A 15,734-nucleotide genomic window follows, 5' to 3' on the forward strand; every position below is an offset into this window, starting at 1 on the left:
CGGGCAGCCTCCTCTTCTCGCGAGAGGCGCGAGGTGCGAAGCCGGTGGCGCCGGAGAAGCCGGGAGCGAGCGAGCCCCGGGAGGCAGGTGAGCGTTGTGTATGCGGCCCAGGAGCTCGATCTCCCCAACCGTCCCACCCGTATCCCTAGAACCTCTTGTTTCCTATTCCCAGCCCCGTCCCTCGGTGAGCACCGAACCATGACCACCTCCCTGGGGAGCACGACGGGCTTTTGCTCGGGGAAGCCGGTGTAGGGCACTGGCCGGCCCTGCGTGTCCCGTGCTCCTGGCGCTGTGGCTTCTTCCCCTTCCGGGACTGCCTAGACTCCCATGCTGCCGGCATCGATCTGAAACCCCGGAGACAGCTCGCTGATGGGGTAGAGCCTTGATGACCGGGGTCTTAGATCCGCTTCTGCTAATTGTCTGCCGTTGTGACCTTGGGCCTCAGTCCCTCGTCTCAAACACGGAATGACATGCTTAGCTTCTGTCATCAGAAGTCTCGGTCTTTGAGGGTACCTGAACCCCCAGGTCGTAATTTTAAGGTAGTGACTTACCAGACCCTCCAAAGTGTGGAGTTGGTGTTGTTAAATAACAAACTTTTAACCGGGTAACTTGTAAAGATCTAGCTGGCTTTATTGAAGTATTCATGAATCCGGCAGCATCCCGTCTAAGTAGAGAGGAGCTCCAAAGAGCTACAGGGAAAGAAGGGTTTTGTGTCTTTGCGGCTTTTTTAAAAGATTGTTTATTATTTGACAGATCACAAGTAGGCACAGAGGCAGGCAGAGGTGGGGGCGGGGGTGGGGAGGAGCAGGCTCTCTGCTGAGCAGAAAGCCCACCGTGGGGCTGGATCCCAGGACCCTGAGATCATGACCTGAAGCTGGAGGCAGAGGCTTAACTCACTGAGCCACCCAGGTGCCCCGAGAAGGCTTTTTTTAAAAGGCAGAGAGGGGGTGAGACAGGGAAGTCATAAAGGGGAGATAAGGGTTATTTCAAGTAAGGTCACCTTCCTTTGGGGGACAGATGGGGGTCTGTTAGCCAGATTACCTTACTAATGCTGACCAGAAAATTTCAGACTGACCCCTTAAGATTACATTCCCCGAGAAAGTCGAAACTGCAGTTAGGTTAGGTCTTAGATTCTGTTTGGTGATGATGTGGGCTTAGCACCACTGACTCCATTTTGGGCCTGTTTTCTTCTTTTTAACAGTTTAACTGAAAATATTGCAAACTTGCCAGATCAAAAGAACCATCTAGGATTTGTAGGTGATTTGTAGGATCTGAAGTTTGAGAAAGGCTGGTGGTGTTCATTGTGACATTGAATGCTAATCTCTGAGTGACTCAGGGAGGTCACGGACTGGGCACTAAACTGAAAGTATAAATGCAGAGTGCTCACTGTGATCTGTCCTCAGGGAAGGCTTCCTATTAATACGGAGAGCTAACTGGTTTGGGGATTAGGGATAACTGATGACAGAAGCTAAGCATGTCATTCCGTATATTTTGTGTTTGCAGTTGGACCCTTGTCTTTGTGTCTGTTTTGCAAACCCTTATCAACTCTAGTCTTTCCAAAACATCTTGCCCTCTCCTACCTCAGTTGTGAGGGAAGCCCTCCTAGCTAAAACTACTCCCCAAATGTCAAAATTCCAGATCCACATCTCTGGATTTCATTAAAACACTACTGATCTGTCCATGAGGTTTTGTTTTGTGAGTTCTGTCCACCCATATTCAGTTGAGCCTTTCCTGTGGAATTCTAGCTCTGGGTTGTCCTTCCTAAAACCCTTAATTCTTGACACACACACCTAATTGCCTGGAGATAGTCTTCCATTTCTTTCTTTCTTTTTTTTAAACAGGTTTTAAAAAAAAAACAAAAAAACATTTTATTTATCTGATAAAGACACAGAGAGAGGGGGCGCCTGGGTGGCTTGGTGGATTGAGGCCTCTGCCTTCGGCTCAGGTCATGGTCTCAGGGTCCTGTCGGCTCAGGTCATGGTCTCAGGGTCCTGGGATCGAGCCCCGCATCGGGCTCTCTGCTCGGCGGGGAGCCTGCTTCCTCCTCTCTCTCCCTGCCTGCCTCTCTGACTAGTTGCAATCTCTGTCTAATAAATAAATAAAATTAAAAAAAAAATAAAATAAAGACACAGCGAGAGAAAGAACACACGCAGGGGGAGTGGGAGAGGGGGAAGCAGGCTCCCGCTGAGCAGGGAGCCTGATGGGGGGCTCAATCCCAGGACCCTGGGATCATGACCTGAGCTGAAGCAGACGCTTAACAACTGAGCCACCCAGGCACCCTTACATTTCTTTTCCTTCAAGTTTCTTGTTTCCTTGCTGATTATCACCTTTTTTTCTGTGTGTGTGTGTGCGCGCGCACGCACACGTGTGCATGCTTCAGCCAGTTCATTATACTTAAAATTTTCCTTTCTGATAGCGTTCAGTAGTCTCAGAATTTTTTTAGGCACCTGACTCAAGAAGATTTGATCCTTGGTTTGAACTGATACGCTAACTTCAGTCTTACTTATTTTTTTTCCTTTCGGCCCTCTTCATCCTTGAGAGGAGCCAAATTCGAGGTTTATTGGGTGCCTTGGAAATAAACAAGTGCATCTCCAGAAGATACTTGCAGACCTCTGCTTTCCCATGGGCACGTGTGTAGGGCAGTGAGCGCTGGAGAGGTTGTTAACAAACAAGGCCTGTGACATGACAATGACGTCTTCAACTCCACCTCTTTCTAGATATGAAACTAGGCTATGAGTCGCTCTTCTAAGTATGTCAACTCAGGCGCCAGACAATTTTTTCCTTCTAGTTTTATTGCCAACACCACCAAACTCTGATGACAGACAGTATTGTCCTTTGGCTTTAGGATACTTAGAAGAACATTGTCTCCCATTTTATTTGGAAAATGCTGACCGAGAGGGGTGGCTGGGTTAATGTTTAATAAGTGCATTTTAGGAGCTCCCTCTTGCCACAGAAGATTAGTTTGTGGGGGGGGGGGGATATGGAATGCGAGCCATTTTATATTCTTCTAATGTACTGGCACAGTCCCATGGGACCAGTGTCTACGACATCATAAAATGCAGCTCTTATACTGTGTAATTCTAACAATGAAGAGGAAGCTTCACATCTCTCCCTAGAGAGTCCTCAGCAGGCATGGCTGAGGAGAGAGAATAGGTTTTATAGGGACTCTTTGAAGCAGAGGCAAATAAGCTGGCCACCAAGAGCTAAGAGTTCCCTTAGAATATCCTTTCCTTGGTAAGAAAAGAAGAGAACGGCGGACCCATGGTTGACAATCCAGTGGCAGCTAGAACCCCAGTTCATCTGTATTCAAAACCCGTGCTCAGTAAAACGGCCTCCATTAAGGTTGCTAGAAAGGTCTAGACACCTGGCATTTTGTTTTTGTCTGGCTAACAGGTAACCTTTTGGTCCTTTATTTCATGCTGGTTTTTCTGTGAGTACAGTGCAAGGTTGTAGTTGGTGGTGGTAGGCCAGGAGCCTATCCCTTTCTATTGTCCTGGGGTGAAGCTGTGTCAATATCATTCTAGAAACAGATCCTTTATTTCTTATAACTTAATGCCCAGCAATCCATATTCCTGTCTTCCCTGGATGGTTCTTAAATGGGACATTGATCCCAAGTTGCCTACCTGAAAGATTTGCGAGAGTCCTTCCTCAAAGTTTTCAGATCTTGATTATGTGCTTTTTAAGGCTTTAAAAACAATTCAGGAATTCTGAATTATCTGAATTCTGAATTATCAGGAATTCTGCTTATCTGATAACACTTGGCTTCCTTTCACTGGGGCTTGCAGTCAGGTCAGGATAAAAAAGAGTAGACATTCCACATGGAAGCAAATAGATAAAAAGGCATGATTGAAGCAAAAATGAGGAGGTTTTTCATAGAACAAGGAGGGATTCCCTTTGGAGAGGTGGGAGATCCAGAGGGAGCCAGATCGTGGAGGCCTGACTCCAGAAGAATGAGTTTTGGTTTCTCTGTAGAAAAGAAACTTCTTTAGGAAATGAATGACAAAATCAAAGTCCTATAGTATTTAAGGATGACTGGCTAACTTGACCATGTTTTATAGACAGAGGAGCCGGTCATTTGAAGTGAGAGGGTAACAGACATGGCTTACATTCAGTCCCAGAGTGTGGTGTCATCCTTGGGACCGAGTTAGCGACTTCTGCAGAAGCCAGGAGTGTTCAGCCCAAGCCCATGCTTGACCTGTCTACCTGGCTTCTGTCTTTATGCCATTTATTAGAGCTATTTTAAGTCGAGAACTTGATGGCATTAATGTTGAATAAAGAAAGGAGGAGCTAAGTAGAATGCTGTCACCTGACCTAATTGCATCCTTAGCGCATTCTATACTCTTCGTATCAGGTGGAAAAGAAAGTTGACCCACGGTGGTGGCGGGGGGCAGGGGCTCTCCATCAGTTAAAAGCATGGACTTTACAGTCCCTTGGATTTGGATTCAAATTCCAGGTCTTGCTTTATCTCACATTTACTAGTGTATGACCTGGCAAAGTCAATGGCTTCAGTGTTCTGCCCGTAAAATGGGAATAATACCTAGTTTCAGGTTGTGCTGAGGTTCAGTTGGAATAATGTATGCGAGGTGCTTTGAACAGCCCGGGTAATAGTACCTGTGACACACGTGGTAGGTGCTATGATCGTTGCAGATTCAATGGGATTGAATTTTCCTATTTTGCTGAAAGGGAAACCATTATTCAACTTGGCCAAATTTAAATATATTGTCTCTTTTTTGGGGGAAAAAAACCATTAAGCTCAGGGTGGCATTATGTCTGCCAATTTATTTGCCTTCTTTGCTGTGTCATACTTTTGCCTAATTAATGTCCCGTGTGTTTTATATTCTGTTCAAGCTGAGTTGTCCCAAATCAAAGCAGAAATAATCTTTCTGCTTCAACCTCCTTCCTTGACTGCCAAGTCAGGACTCTCATCAAGGAAGCAGCCTGCGTCATTTGGGAACATTGGGGTTATGAATCCTTGAGATAATAATGGGTTCATTATTTCAGTCTCTCTGGTGTCTACACAAAGAGGTTCTAACGTGGACAGAATGCCGCGGTGGGAGGTCGGAATTAGGTGGTGATTCTAATGGTATCTGCTGGTACATCATGGGTTGAATTGTGCTTTTCACTCTGCTCAGTCCTGACTCTCCTTCAGCCTGTAGGTTTTAGGTCCATCAGCACAGCCAGCATGGCAGAGTATGGGATCTCAGCTGGCCAGTCTGTGGCCGTGGTCTGGGATAAGTCATCCCCCGTGGAGGCCCTGAAGAATCTGGTCGATAAGCTTCAAACGTTAACCGGCAATGAGGGCCAAGTGTCTGTGGAAAACATCAACCAGCTATTGCAATGTAAGTCCCTACCCACGTTGTCTTTACAGGGCTGCGGGGGTTGATAGGGGTGCAAGGAATGTGGTTCCTTGATAATCCGAGTTTTTGTTCTGGGTGGCCCACGATGGCAGTGGGTGGTCACCCTGCTGTCTTTCAGTTGCGATCCAGTGGACTTAGGAGTGTAGTTGATTTATGTAAGTTTGTTGTTTCTTATAAGACATTCCACATTTTTTAAAAGACTTTATTTATTTGAAAGAGAGAAAGAGAGAGCGCAAGCAGGAGGAGAAGCAGACTCCGCACCGAGCAGGGAGCCCAACGCAGGGCTTGATCCCAGGACCCTAAGATCATGACCCGAGCCGAAGGCAGATGCTTAACCGACTGAGCCACCCAGGCACCCAGATATTCCACATTTTTTAAAAAAGCTTACTCTTCAGCCAGCTTCCTTTTTTACTTCTTTTCCTGAACATGTAAAAGGATATGAAATTACTAAGACCAAGGGAGAGCGGCAGCTTCATTGCCCCTTTCGCCAGTAATGGTGGTCTGATGGCATTTGCTGGACAGCTAGCTGTTCAGTCTTCAGGGCCAGGCCCAGAACCTCTCCAGGGTCTCGGGAGGGCTGGGCAGATCGCCTTGGGGGCCCAAGTGATTGCTGATTAGAAAGAATCTTCCTTCTTTTCAGCTGCCCACAAAGAATCTAGCTTTGACATTATTTTGTCGGGTGTAATTCCTGGAAGCACCACTCTGCACAGCGCTGAGGTTTTGGCTGAGATGGCCCGGATCCTGCGGCCTGGCGGATGTCTTTTTCTGAGCGAGCCAGTAGAAACAGCTGTAGGTAAGGAAATCTTCATTTGGAAGACGAGAATTTAATAGCCTTGACTCTTCAGGTATGTTTGCCGCATGTCTGTGAGCGGGAGCTGTCATCCGGAGAGCCTCCTCCTCAGTGGTGAGTGATGGTAAAAATCTGAAGCAACACATCTGAGGGGATTGTGATCTCTCACCGACCCAGCAGGCAGTAAAATAGAAGGAAACTGCCTCGCGGGAAATGGCTGGGTCCTTCAGCGGGTTGAATGGTTAAACTGTGGTACATCTGTACTGTGGAGAAAACTGTAACAATAAAAAGGAATAAGCCCCTCATTGGAGCAACAGCTTGGATCGGGCCTAATGGAAATTCATCACGGCCAATCCCAAAAGGATGCATGCTACGTGATTCTGTTCCTATAATACTCTCAGAATAACACAGTTCTAGGGATGGGGGCCAGACTGATGATTGCCAGGTGTTGGGAGTGGGAGGCAGGGGATGCGTGAGGCTGAAAAGGGTCACAGGAGGGCTCCTTGTGACTGTGGGAGCACGCACACTCAGCCTCGCCTGCACACACGCACACACGTGCGCGCATGCACGTGCCTGTGAAACCAGTGAGATCTGGGGAGCTCAGCAGACCCTCAGTGACCATTCCCTGGTTTTCCTAGCATGCCGTGCTTGTGGAAGGTGTTCCCATGGGGGGGATGGAGGCGAAGGGTCCTTTTTTATTATTATTATTATTTTTTTGTAACTTCCTATGCATTTATAGTGATTTCAAAATAAAAAGAAAATAACGACTGGAAGTCTGGGAGTGATGAGTCATATTGTTGACTCACGTGGACCTAAGGGTGGGATCCAGGAAACAAAACCTCTGTTTCTTACTCAGTGGTAAAGCTGCCAGAGAGCCATGCGATTCTGAACTTGTAAACTTTTCCATCTGTATGTGATGACTTGACTTGTAAATACAGTCAGAGAATGAAAGGATTTTGCAATGTGTAAAGGTGTTTATGTGGAGATACCAACTTGTGACATGGATCCCGGATACCAGCGTCCTGTGTCAGGGGGGTGGGCTGTGGGCGGCCACATACAGCATCTCTTTGTCAGAACCACACAGAGAGAACACTCGCGTGCTTTCCAGTTAGTTCCTCAGCCTCCTTCTCACTCAGTGTCCAGCCACCCCGGGAAGGTCTTCTAAGAAGCCAAGGGGGATACAGCACAACAACAGTGGAATTATTGTATGACCCTTAAGGGCATAGGTAGGAGCACTTTGAACAACCAAAGGGATTTGTCCATTTAACATACCATCCCTGTTATTGCTCATGGCCTGCCTGACCCAGATAGGTTGGAGCCTTTATGATTTTTCCTGTCTTTGACCCATAAAGCCACTAACTGGGGTTTTCCTCTTGGCAGTTAACAACAGCAAAGTGAGGACGCCCTCTAAGCTGTGTTCGGCCCTGACTCTTTCCGGTCTCGTGGAAGTGAAAGAGGTATGTTGGTAAATGAGGTCATACGTATACATCATTCAGTCACTAGCTTTTTCTCCCACCTTTAAATATCTTCCACATTTATCCACCTCAGCACGTTGGCCCTCACTCTTCTTAACCATCTGACAATATCAAGAGCTGTGGAGGGGCTGGGACTCACATAACCATTCGGTAGCTGTTGGACACAGAGGTGGCACTCCCCCATTTTTTTCTCCCTTAGCGTCTGCTACCTTTTCCCAAGAAGACATTTCTGTCCCTCTGTGGTTTCTTTTCTTTTGTTTCTGCTGCGTTCCTGGTGGGTCTGCTTCCCTGCCGGAGGCTGTGACCTCGCCAGCATGTCCGAATCCCCTGTGTACTCATAACCGCTGCAGCCCGCGGAATGACCAGCACAGTGCTGTGTACCTCATAGACAGCAATTGGATAAACACTTTAAAACTTTCCAGAGGGTTGGCTCAAAGCAAGCACATAGACAAAATGACACTCCAGGGTATAGAGCCCTGAGAAACCGAACATGAGGCCTGAGGCGACATCTGTCATCTCCCGCTGTCATACACTTACCAACACCAGAACGAGTATTTGATGCCCGTGTGGGTGGACACAGTCCCTCATCATTTTGTGGAGTGAGTGCAGCCTCATCCTTTCAATGTCTTGAATTCCAGCTGCAACGGGAGTCCCCGAGCTCTGAAGAGATACAGTCTGTCCGAGAACACCTGGATTACCAAAGCGACAGCCTGCTCTCTGTGCGCATGATGGGCAAAAAACCCAACTTTGAAGTGGGTTCTTCTAGTCAACTGAAGCTTTCTCTTGCCAAGAAGACTTCTCCTCCAGGTAAAACTGGCCCAGGGGCGTTGTTGTGTCCGGGTGGGCCTAGAAGGACATCTTCAACGTTGAACCTGAGATCTAGATAGAGGTGGTGATGTCCCCAGAGGATCAGTCTTTCCTTCATTTCTGTCATTTCCAAAGGGAAGAATATTTAATGTTCTGTTGTCCCGAGAATATTCAGATCCAGATGTGAAATAATGCATAGCTGTTACCTCGCTCAGCCCTTCTGCGCCAGGAGACACTGAGGCCCCCGGATTCTAGAGGCCTGAGCCACATGGTTTAGCTGACAACATCTTGCCACACCCCAGAATGACGACAGTCGTCCTCAGGAGACCTCACAGTGGCAGTCGTGGTTGATCAGAGTGACTTGCTCCTCTTCCTTTATGTCCTTTCTGTGCTGGTCAAGTCAGCTTTTCTTACTGTGAGGAGCTTAAGCCGCTTGTAAAAATATTTCTTCTCAGAAAGTTGCACCCGCCCTTTGCCACCCCCGCCCCTCATCACCTCATCCCTGTTTCATGATGCCTGAGTTGAGAGAAATTGTCCCAGCTGTGAGGTACGTGAAAATTTGCAGGTACAGTCACACTATTCTGCCTTCACTGGCCAGCCGCAATCTTTAAGAAATACGCTGGAATCCCAGCCTTTGGATTCGTGGTTCCAGAATGGGCAGGAAGGCCTCAGAGGAGCAGTTTGCCCTGGGTACAGTCTGAGCCTCCACCTGCAACAGTGGTCTTCATGGCTGCGCTCACCCCCACGGCCCAGCCGAGGGCCTGCCCACGCTGACTCCGGGCTCAGCTCTCAGGGCCTTCTCTGCACAGACAGGGTCGGGAGGGCTGAGGCTTGTGTCTGCCTCTGGTTTGCGTCACGCCGCCGCCCCCGGCTCCGGAGCTGGCTTCCTCATACGTGACGGGTTCCTGGGAGGCAAAAGCTTTGGCACACTTCCCCGCTTAATCTTCAATCTCCTGCAGTAGGTCTAGGGAGGACGACCAGCCCCAGGTTCTAGGGACAGAAACCAAGATGAGGACAGAGCAATGTGGAGTGAAGTGAGGCAGCCCAAATGTCAGAGCCGGTTTCCTCATCTATAAAATCGGGACAGCACATACCCACCTTCAAAGAGTCTTAGCAGGACTGACTCACACAACACGTATGAGATCTTCACCTTAGTGTCTCCGAGGAGCAGGTGCTTAGCAGATCCTGGCATCGGTCACCACCCAGCGACTGGCCGCAGGCCACGGCTTCTCCGAGCAGCACAAGTGGGCCTCAGACCCAAGCCCCCTGACTCCCAGTCCCGTGCGCTCTCCAGAGTCTTAGGAGAGAGCACGCACGTGGGCCTGTGTTTGGTTTCTGCTGTTTTGATGGAGCTCTTTTTCTTTTCTTGGTCGGACTCAGCGAAGCCTCCCATGGACCCTGCCGCGGCCAAGCTCTGGACCCTGTCAGCCAATGACATGGAGGACGAGAGTGTGGTGAGTCAGCCTGCGGTCCATGGACTGCTTTCCGTGTGGCCTCGCTCTGGGGCGGCCTCTCTGGACACAGAGGGGTAAAGCCCAGCCTGCGGCTCGGCCTATGGCTGGCAGTTGTGATTGAGAAGGAAACTCCACATTGGTGGCATTTTAAGAGCCTTTTTTGGCATCTCTTTTCCCCACAGATTTTCTTGTTCTCACTTCATGTGATATGTTAAAGATTCTGGTGGGTGTGTGTGAAACTGAAAAGAGTTTGTCAGCTAAAGTATGTCATTGGCTCCTTGGTCTGGGCAAGTCACTGCACACTCATTGTCTTAAGAGCCGTGCTTGTCCGTCTTTGATCAATACTGTCTGTTAAAAAGTTCTTCATTTCTGCAACTGTTGAAGTTACAGTGATAGCAAAACAGGTCATAGTTCATGTCCTCATGAAATTTACAGATGAACTGTCCACACGTTTATCAAAGAATTGTACAAATGTATATGTCATTATTTGCCTTCTCCTCTGGAATTATATAGAAAATATTTTATTTCTTTTTTCACGTGACAGCACTTCGTATATGCAAATAAAAAAATATAACACCTTTTTTTCTTCCTGCTCCCTCCCCATACACACACACACACACACACACACACATACACTCTCTCTCTCTCTCTCCCCACAACATAAATTAGTTCCCAGTCCCCCACAACCTAGTGCATCTTCTGGAGACACAGTCAAGTTCCCCTTAGTGGTCGGCTTGAACGTGATGATCAGCCCAGAGTAGGTCGGTGGATGCCTTCTTTATACGGGCCGGAGAAACCCGCTACCACAGCCCTTTATCCGGCCTTCTGGCAGCAGAGACCATGACCGTGTCCCTCACTTCTTCAAACACTCTCTAGGATCTCATTGACTCCGATGAGCTGCTGGATCCGGAAGATTTTAAGAAGCCCGATCCAGCTTCCCTGCAGGCTCCTTCATGTGGAGAAGGGAAGAAGAGGAGAGCCTGCAAGAACTGGTAAGTGTCAGCATAAGCGGAGTCTGCGGGCTGCCTCTGGTGCCTTCTGAGTCTCAAGGAATCAGAATACTTGACTATTATTGCAATATTTATTTTATCGTGAAATGCGTACTGATGACCCAGGTTAAGAATCAGAAACATGACTGGTATCTTAGAAGTCCGCGCTTCGTGCCTCCTCAGCTGCGTCTTGCTCCCTCCCCCCTACAAAGGTTACCATCCTCGCAAGTTCGTGTTCATCGCTCTTGGCTTATTGGATAGTTTCCCGCCTAGTGTGAAGCTCCAAAAGATATATTCTTGAGTGGTGAAGAACAGGGCAGGAGGCCCAAACCTGGCGAGGCAAGGAAGAGTTGGTATCCTCTCCATCTGTGAAGGCTCCCAGTGATCTTCTGGGCTGAGCTCTTCGAGGATCTCCCAGAGTCCCTTCCGGGGAAGTCAGTAGGGGGCATCATGGGAGGGCTCTGGGACACCAAGGGCATGCGCAGAGGGAACACCTGCAGGGCTGCAGTGTGACGCGGTGACCAGGTGGCCAGCAGAAGTGTGGTCAGAGGGCATGGGCTGCTCGGGCTGTTTAGCCCGAGCTCTCCTCCTTGGAGCGGAGCAGAACACCGTGTCCTCAGCAGATCAGCAGGGCGGGCAGGGACGGGAAAGCCAAGGGTTAGCAGCACGTGGTCCAGATAAGCCAGGGACAGGGTCTGGGCTGGCTTGCCTGCGCTCGGGGACAAAGAATGATGTGATGGCGGCTTGGTGTGTGACCGTGGCAGCCATCTGTCCCATCTACTGGGCTCTCGCTCCAGTGCTCTCGTGTGCCTCTGTCCATGGCAGAGCTGACATCTGGGGGGGTCCTCTCCACTGTGCTCCTCAGGGTTCCCCTCTTTCTGTCCTATGTTAGCTTTTCTGGCTTTTGTAGCACCTGCTGCTTTCTTGGTTTTCTCTCTGACTTTGGTGGAGTCCATTCTCCAGGAGCTGCATTAGAAAGGCTACTTGGGAGGCAAGTTTTGTTTTTTTAGGTTTTCAGACTGTGTGTGGCTAATATGTCTTTTTTCTGTTCTCATAAAGGATTGGACATCTGGATATAGAAATTAGCTTGGAAATAATTTCCTTACATGATTTTGGAGACATTTCTTTTTTTCCAGTGATTGTGACAAAGGTATCTGAGGCCATTCTGTTTCCTGATCCTTTCTGTAAGACCTCTTGTTCCATTTCAGAAATTCATAGAATCTTCTTTATCCCTGGTATCATTTTGTAGTATGTCTCGAATAAGGGTCTGCTCACATCTTTTGCACTAGCCATTCGGTGTGGCTTTTCAGTCTGGAAGTCATGTTCATAGGCCTGGAAAACATTCTTTAATTTGTATGTGAGTTTTGTCTTCTCGCTTTCCTTTCTCTGTCTGTGGCCTGTGCCTCAGACACTGGGCCCCTTTAACTGACCCTGTCATTTTCTTTTCTTCCACATTTTCTTTATGCTTTACTTTCTGGGAAATTTCTGCGGGTTTATGCTCCAAAATTTCTGTTGAGTTATTTTATTTCTACTATCATGTTTTTAATTTCCATGATTCCTTTTTTTGTTTGTTTTGACTTTCTGTTTTGTTTTGTTTTTAGTATAGCATCCTTTTTTTTAATTTTGCGGGTGTGATCTCTTTTCCCTTGAGGTTTGTAGTAGTTCTTTGGAGGTTTTTTTCCTCCCTGCATCATCTCTGTTTCTTTCAACTTGCTCTTTTCTTTTCAAGATTTTATTCATTTATTTGAGAGAGAGGGAGGAGAGCGAGCAAGCAAGAGAGTACAAGAGCTTGGGGGAGGGGGAGGGGGGAGGGGGCAGAGGGAGAAGCAGTCTCCCCACTGAGCGGGGAGCCCAGTATGGGACTTGATCCCAGGACCCCAGGGTTATGACCTGAGCCAGAGGCAGATGCTTAACCAACTGAGCCACCCAGGCACCCCAACTTGCTTTTTCTCTTTTAGGAGGGCTTTTACCTCCCAGGAAGCTCCGTTGTCTCCATGATTAAGAGGGGAGGACTGGGGCACCTGGGTGTCTCAGTGGGTTAAAGCTTCTGCCTTCGGCTCAGGTCATAATCCCAGGGTCCTGGGATCGAGCCCCACATCGGGCTCTCTGCTCAGGAGCCTGCTTCCCACCCCCCCACCCTCTGCCTGCCTCTCTGCCTACTTGTGATCTCTGTCAAATAAATAAATAAAATCTTTGAAAAAAAAAAAAAAAAAGAGGGGAGGACAGAAAGCTGGGAGCCCTGAGCTTAGCGCTGGGATTTGTTGACTGTGCTTTAGCAAAGGGAGCCTGAATGGGCCTGTGGGGAACACCACAAAGTCAGCATCTTTGGGTCTTTACCTTTGGGGTGGTTAGATGTTTCAGAGAAGGGTCTTTCTGGTGCCCCCTGTTCCTTTCGAGGTTTCGGGGTGTGATGTGTTTTGAGAGTCGGCCACCTGCTTGACCGGGGCTACCTCCCTGCCCCCTCGGAGTTCGGCTCTCCTCAGTTAGAGTCATAGCAACCCCCCCCCACCCGACAGTCACCAGCGCCGAGTTGCCACCGTCTCTTTTCCCGTAGTCCCTGTCTTTGCGGGTTAGGTCTTTACTGAAGTGTCAGTGGGACCTCGAGGGCAAGTAGAGTAGATGCGTGCATTCTGTCTGTCCTCTTAACCGGGAAACCTCAGTGCTTGGTGTTTTTGCATTCATTCTATGGACAGAAAGAGCAGTGAACAGTTAACTGGTGGTGTGTGGGCTTGCTGAGTCATAGGTGTTTTTTTAAGTGTGAAAGTTGCCAGCATTCACAAATCAAGCGATTTCAAGTAAAAATCCAAATTGTTTTCTGTCCTTAGCTTCAGAACACGTGGTAACACGGGGTCTGCTTCCCCCCACAGCATTAATGAGCGGAAGCTGGGTAGCGGCCAGCCTGTGTAGACAGGGCACCTCCCCTCCGGGTCTCCCGTGGCCCACCATCTGCCTCCCTGAAGAGCCTCAGGCACTTCCCTTGTCCGCCTGGCCCCGTGGGTGTTTGTGAGCTCAGACGCCCTGGTATAGTATAAAGAGACGTTTCTCAGCGACTTTGGGCTCTGTCAAGGACTTGGAGCCCCGGGGGGTGGCCCGTCTCACTCACAAGCTCCTGATGTTCCCCCAGCACCTGCGGCCTCGCGGAAGAGCTGGAGAAGGAGAAGTCAAGGGAACAGGCGAGCTCCCAGCCCAAGTCGGCCTGTGGAAATGTAAGTATCCGGATCCTTACTCAGTGCTCACGAGACCCCCACTGGTGTTGGTCCTCATCCGAAGCCAGCACAGCCTAGCTCCCGCTCCCAGTTACTGCCCGCATATTTTAATAACGGGCAGATTTCTGAGACCGTGCAGGAGAGCGCTCACCCCTTGAGGGGGTTAGCGTGCTCGTGCGCGCAGGGGAGGCTCCTGTCATTTATTTTTGGCCCTGCTCTTCCCAGCTCATAGTTGCCTAATGCCGTTCAGCCATTTGGCTGAGCTCGGCTGTGATGGAAACACGGCCTCCCTTCTCTAGACCACTGTTTTTCGTAAAACCAGAGCTCTGCAAACCTCTTAGTATGTGGGTTTTGGATGGACCCCATCTGCGCCCGGCCATTTCCACCAGGTGACCGTAGGCATGTTACGAATTTAGGGGTCCCTTTCCTGCCCATGTATCCGGGACGCGCGGACACTGAGCTTCCCCAGGTGATCGTCTCTTCTCTCAACAGTGCTACCTGGGCGATGCTTTCCGCTGCGCCAGCTGCCCCTACCTCGGGATGCCGGCCTTCAAACCCGGCGAGCAGGTGCTCCTGAGCAACAGCAACCTGAGTGACGCCTAGGAGGGAGCTGACGTCCCCCGGCCAACCCCCGTCCCTCCAGTCCCGCCGTCGTGCTTCCTCCCACCCTCTCTGCACTCGCTCGCTCTCTGCTTGGAATCCATTTGCAGGGGGCGTGCTCGGTCAACAGAGCAGAGAAGGCCCTGGGGTGCGGCGGTGTGCGGTGCTGCTTTCTGTCAGAAGACCTAAATATAATGCGGCCTGCTTACTCCGAGTGGGGGGACCTGTTTCTCCACCTCGTGTTAGGGCACGCTCTCCCGACATCACTACACTGACCTGTCGCTCGGAGCCCAGACACCCTGGAGTGGTCACACTCTGGGACAAAGAGGGCCCCTGCCCCACTTCCAAGCTCAACCACAGTGCCACGAACCGTCTTCCAGAGGTGGCGGTCTCCTCAACAGGCAGTTGGTGGTGACATGAGTCACGTGTCTCATGGCCTCAGGGCACCAAAGGACTCACCCATTGGTTGCTGTGATCATACTCCGTGTCCCTCTGTCCCTTCCCTCCCACCTCACCCCTGTTTTACTGTATTATATCCGTCTTATAGTTTCTGTTCATCTACAGTTATTAAAGTTGTGTACTTCAGCACATGCATTGTGGTGAGGGGCGTGTATGTAGTGTGTGTGTGTGTGTGTGTGTGTGTGATGTCTGACACAGCCATCTTACTGCAGCTTGGACCACAAAACTTCCTTTGTTGAAGAGACTTGGTGTCACCCCAGTGGGGCCAGTCCTACACTTAAGAGTCAGGGCCTCTCTTCATCTTAAGAGACCAGGGTGATAAGGATTTAAAAGAAAACAGGACAGAAATCTGAAACAATAAATCTCTCTGACCAGGAGACCTCTCATTCTCTTTGTTTCTCACTCACACAGACTGGAACTGACCTCGCCAAATAGTTGGAGAATTTGTATGGATTTGAGAGACCAGGATGGGCGGGGGCAGGGGTGGGGGGCACCGGCTGGCTCCGTCAGTAGAACATGTGTCTGGATCTCAGGGTCCTGAGCTTGAGCCCCATGTCGGGCATAGACATGACTTAAAAAAAAGAGAGACCAGGACTG

At 49.4% G+C, this 15,734-nt stretch overlaps 1 protein-coding gene across 2 annotated transcripts; it reads left to right on the plus strand.

The window, feature by feature from the left end:
* Nucleotides 1-21: 21 nt before the first annotated feature.
* On the plus strand, nucleotides 22-15,268 carry CIAPIN1 (cytokine induced apoptosis inhibitor 1). Of its 2 annotated transcripts, none has more exons than XM_080829466.1 (9): nucleotides 22-87; nucleotides 5,150-5,339; nucleotides 5,998-6,150; nucleotides 7,528-7,604; nucleotides 8,261-8,429; nucleotides 9,810-9,883; nucleotides 10,760-10,875; nucleotides 13,997-14,078; nucleotides 14,571-15,268. In XM_080829466.1, the coding sequence occupies exons 2-9, from the start codon at nucleotides 5,183-5,185 to the stop codon at nucleotides 14,679-14,681; spliced, it is 939 nt and encodes a 312-aa protein (XP_080685592.1). In that variant the 5' UTR covers nucleotides 22-87; nucleotides 5,150-5,182; the 3' UTR covers nucleotides 14,682-15,268. The 2 variants fall into 2 exon arrangements, with proteins under 2 accessions (XP_080685592.1, XP_080685593.1); XM_080829467.1 differs by having other exon boundaries at nucleotides 30-87; nucleotides 5,157-5,339.
* The last annotated feature ends 466 nt before the right edge of the window (nucleotides 15,269-15,734 follow it).

This window comes from Martes martes (assembly GCF_963455335.1).
Source record: "Martes martes genome assembly, chromosome: 17".
In the NCBI taxonomy this organism is placed as follows: Eukaryota; Metazoa; Chordata; class Mammalia; order Carnivora; family Mustelidae; genus Martes; species Martes martes.

Coding starts and splice junctions, on each gene's coding strand:
- CIAPIN1 (XM_080829466.1), top strand. CDS start 5,183: ATGGCAGAGTATGGGATCTCAGCTGGCCAGTCTGTGGCCGTGGTCTGG. Junction 8,430..9,809: donor CAAGAAGACTTCTCCTCCAG/GTAAAACTGGCC, acceptor GGTCGGACTCAG/CGAAGCCTCCCATGGACCCT. Junction 9,884..10,759: donor ACATGGAGGACGAGAGTGTG/GTGAGTCAGCCT, acceptor AACACTCTCTAG/GATCTCATTGACTCCGATGA.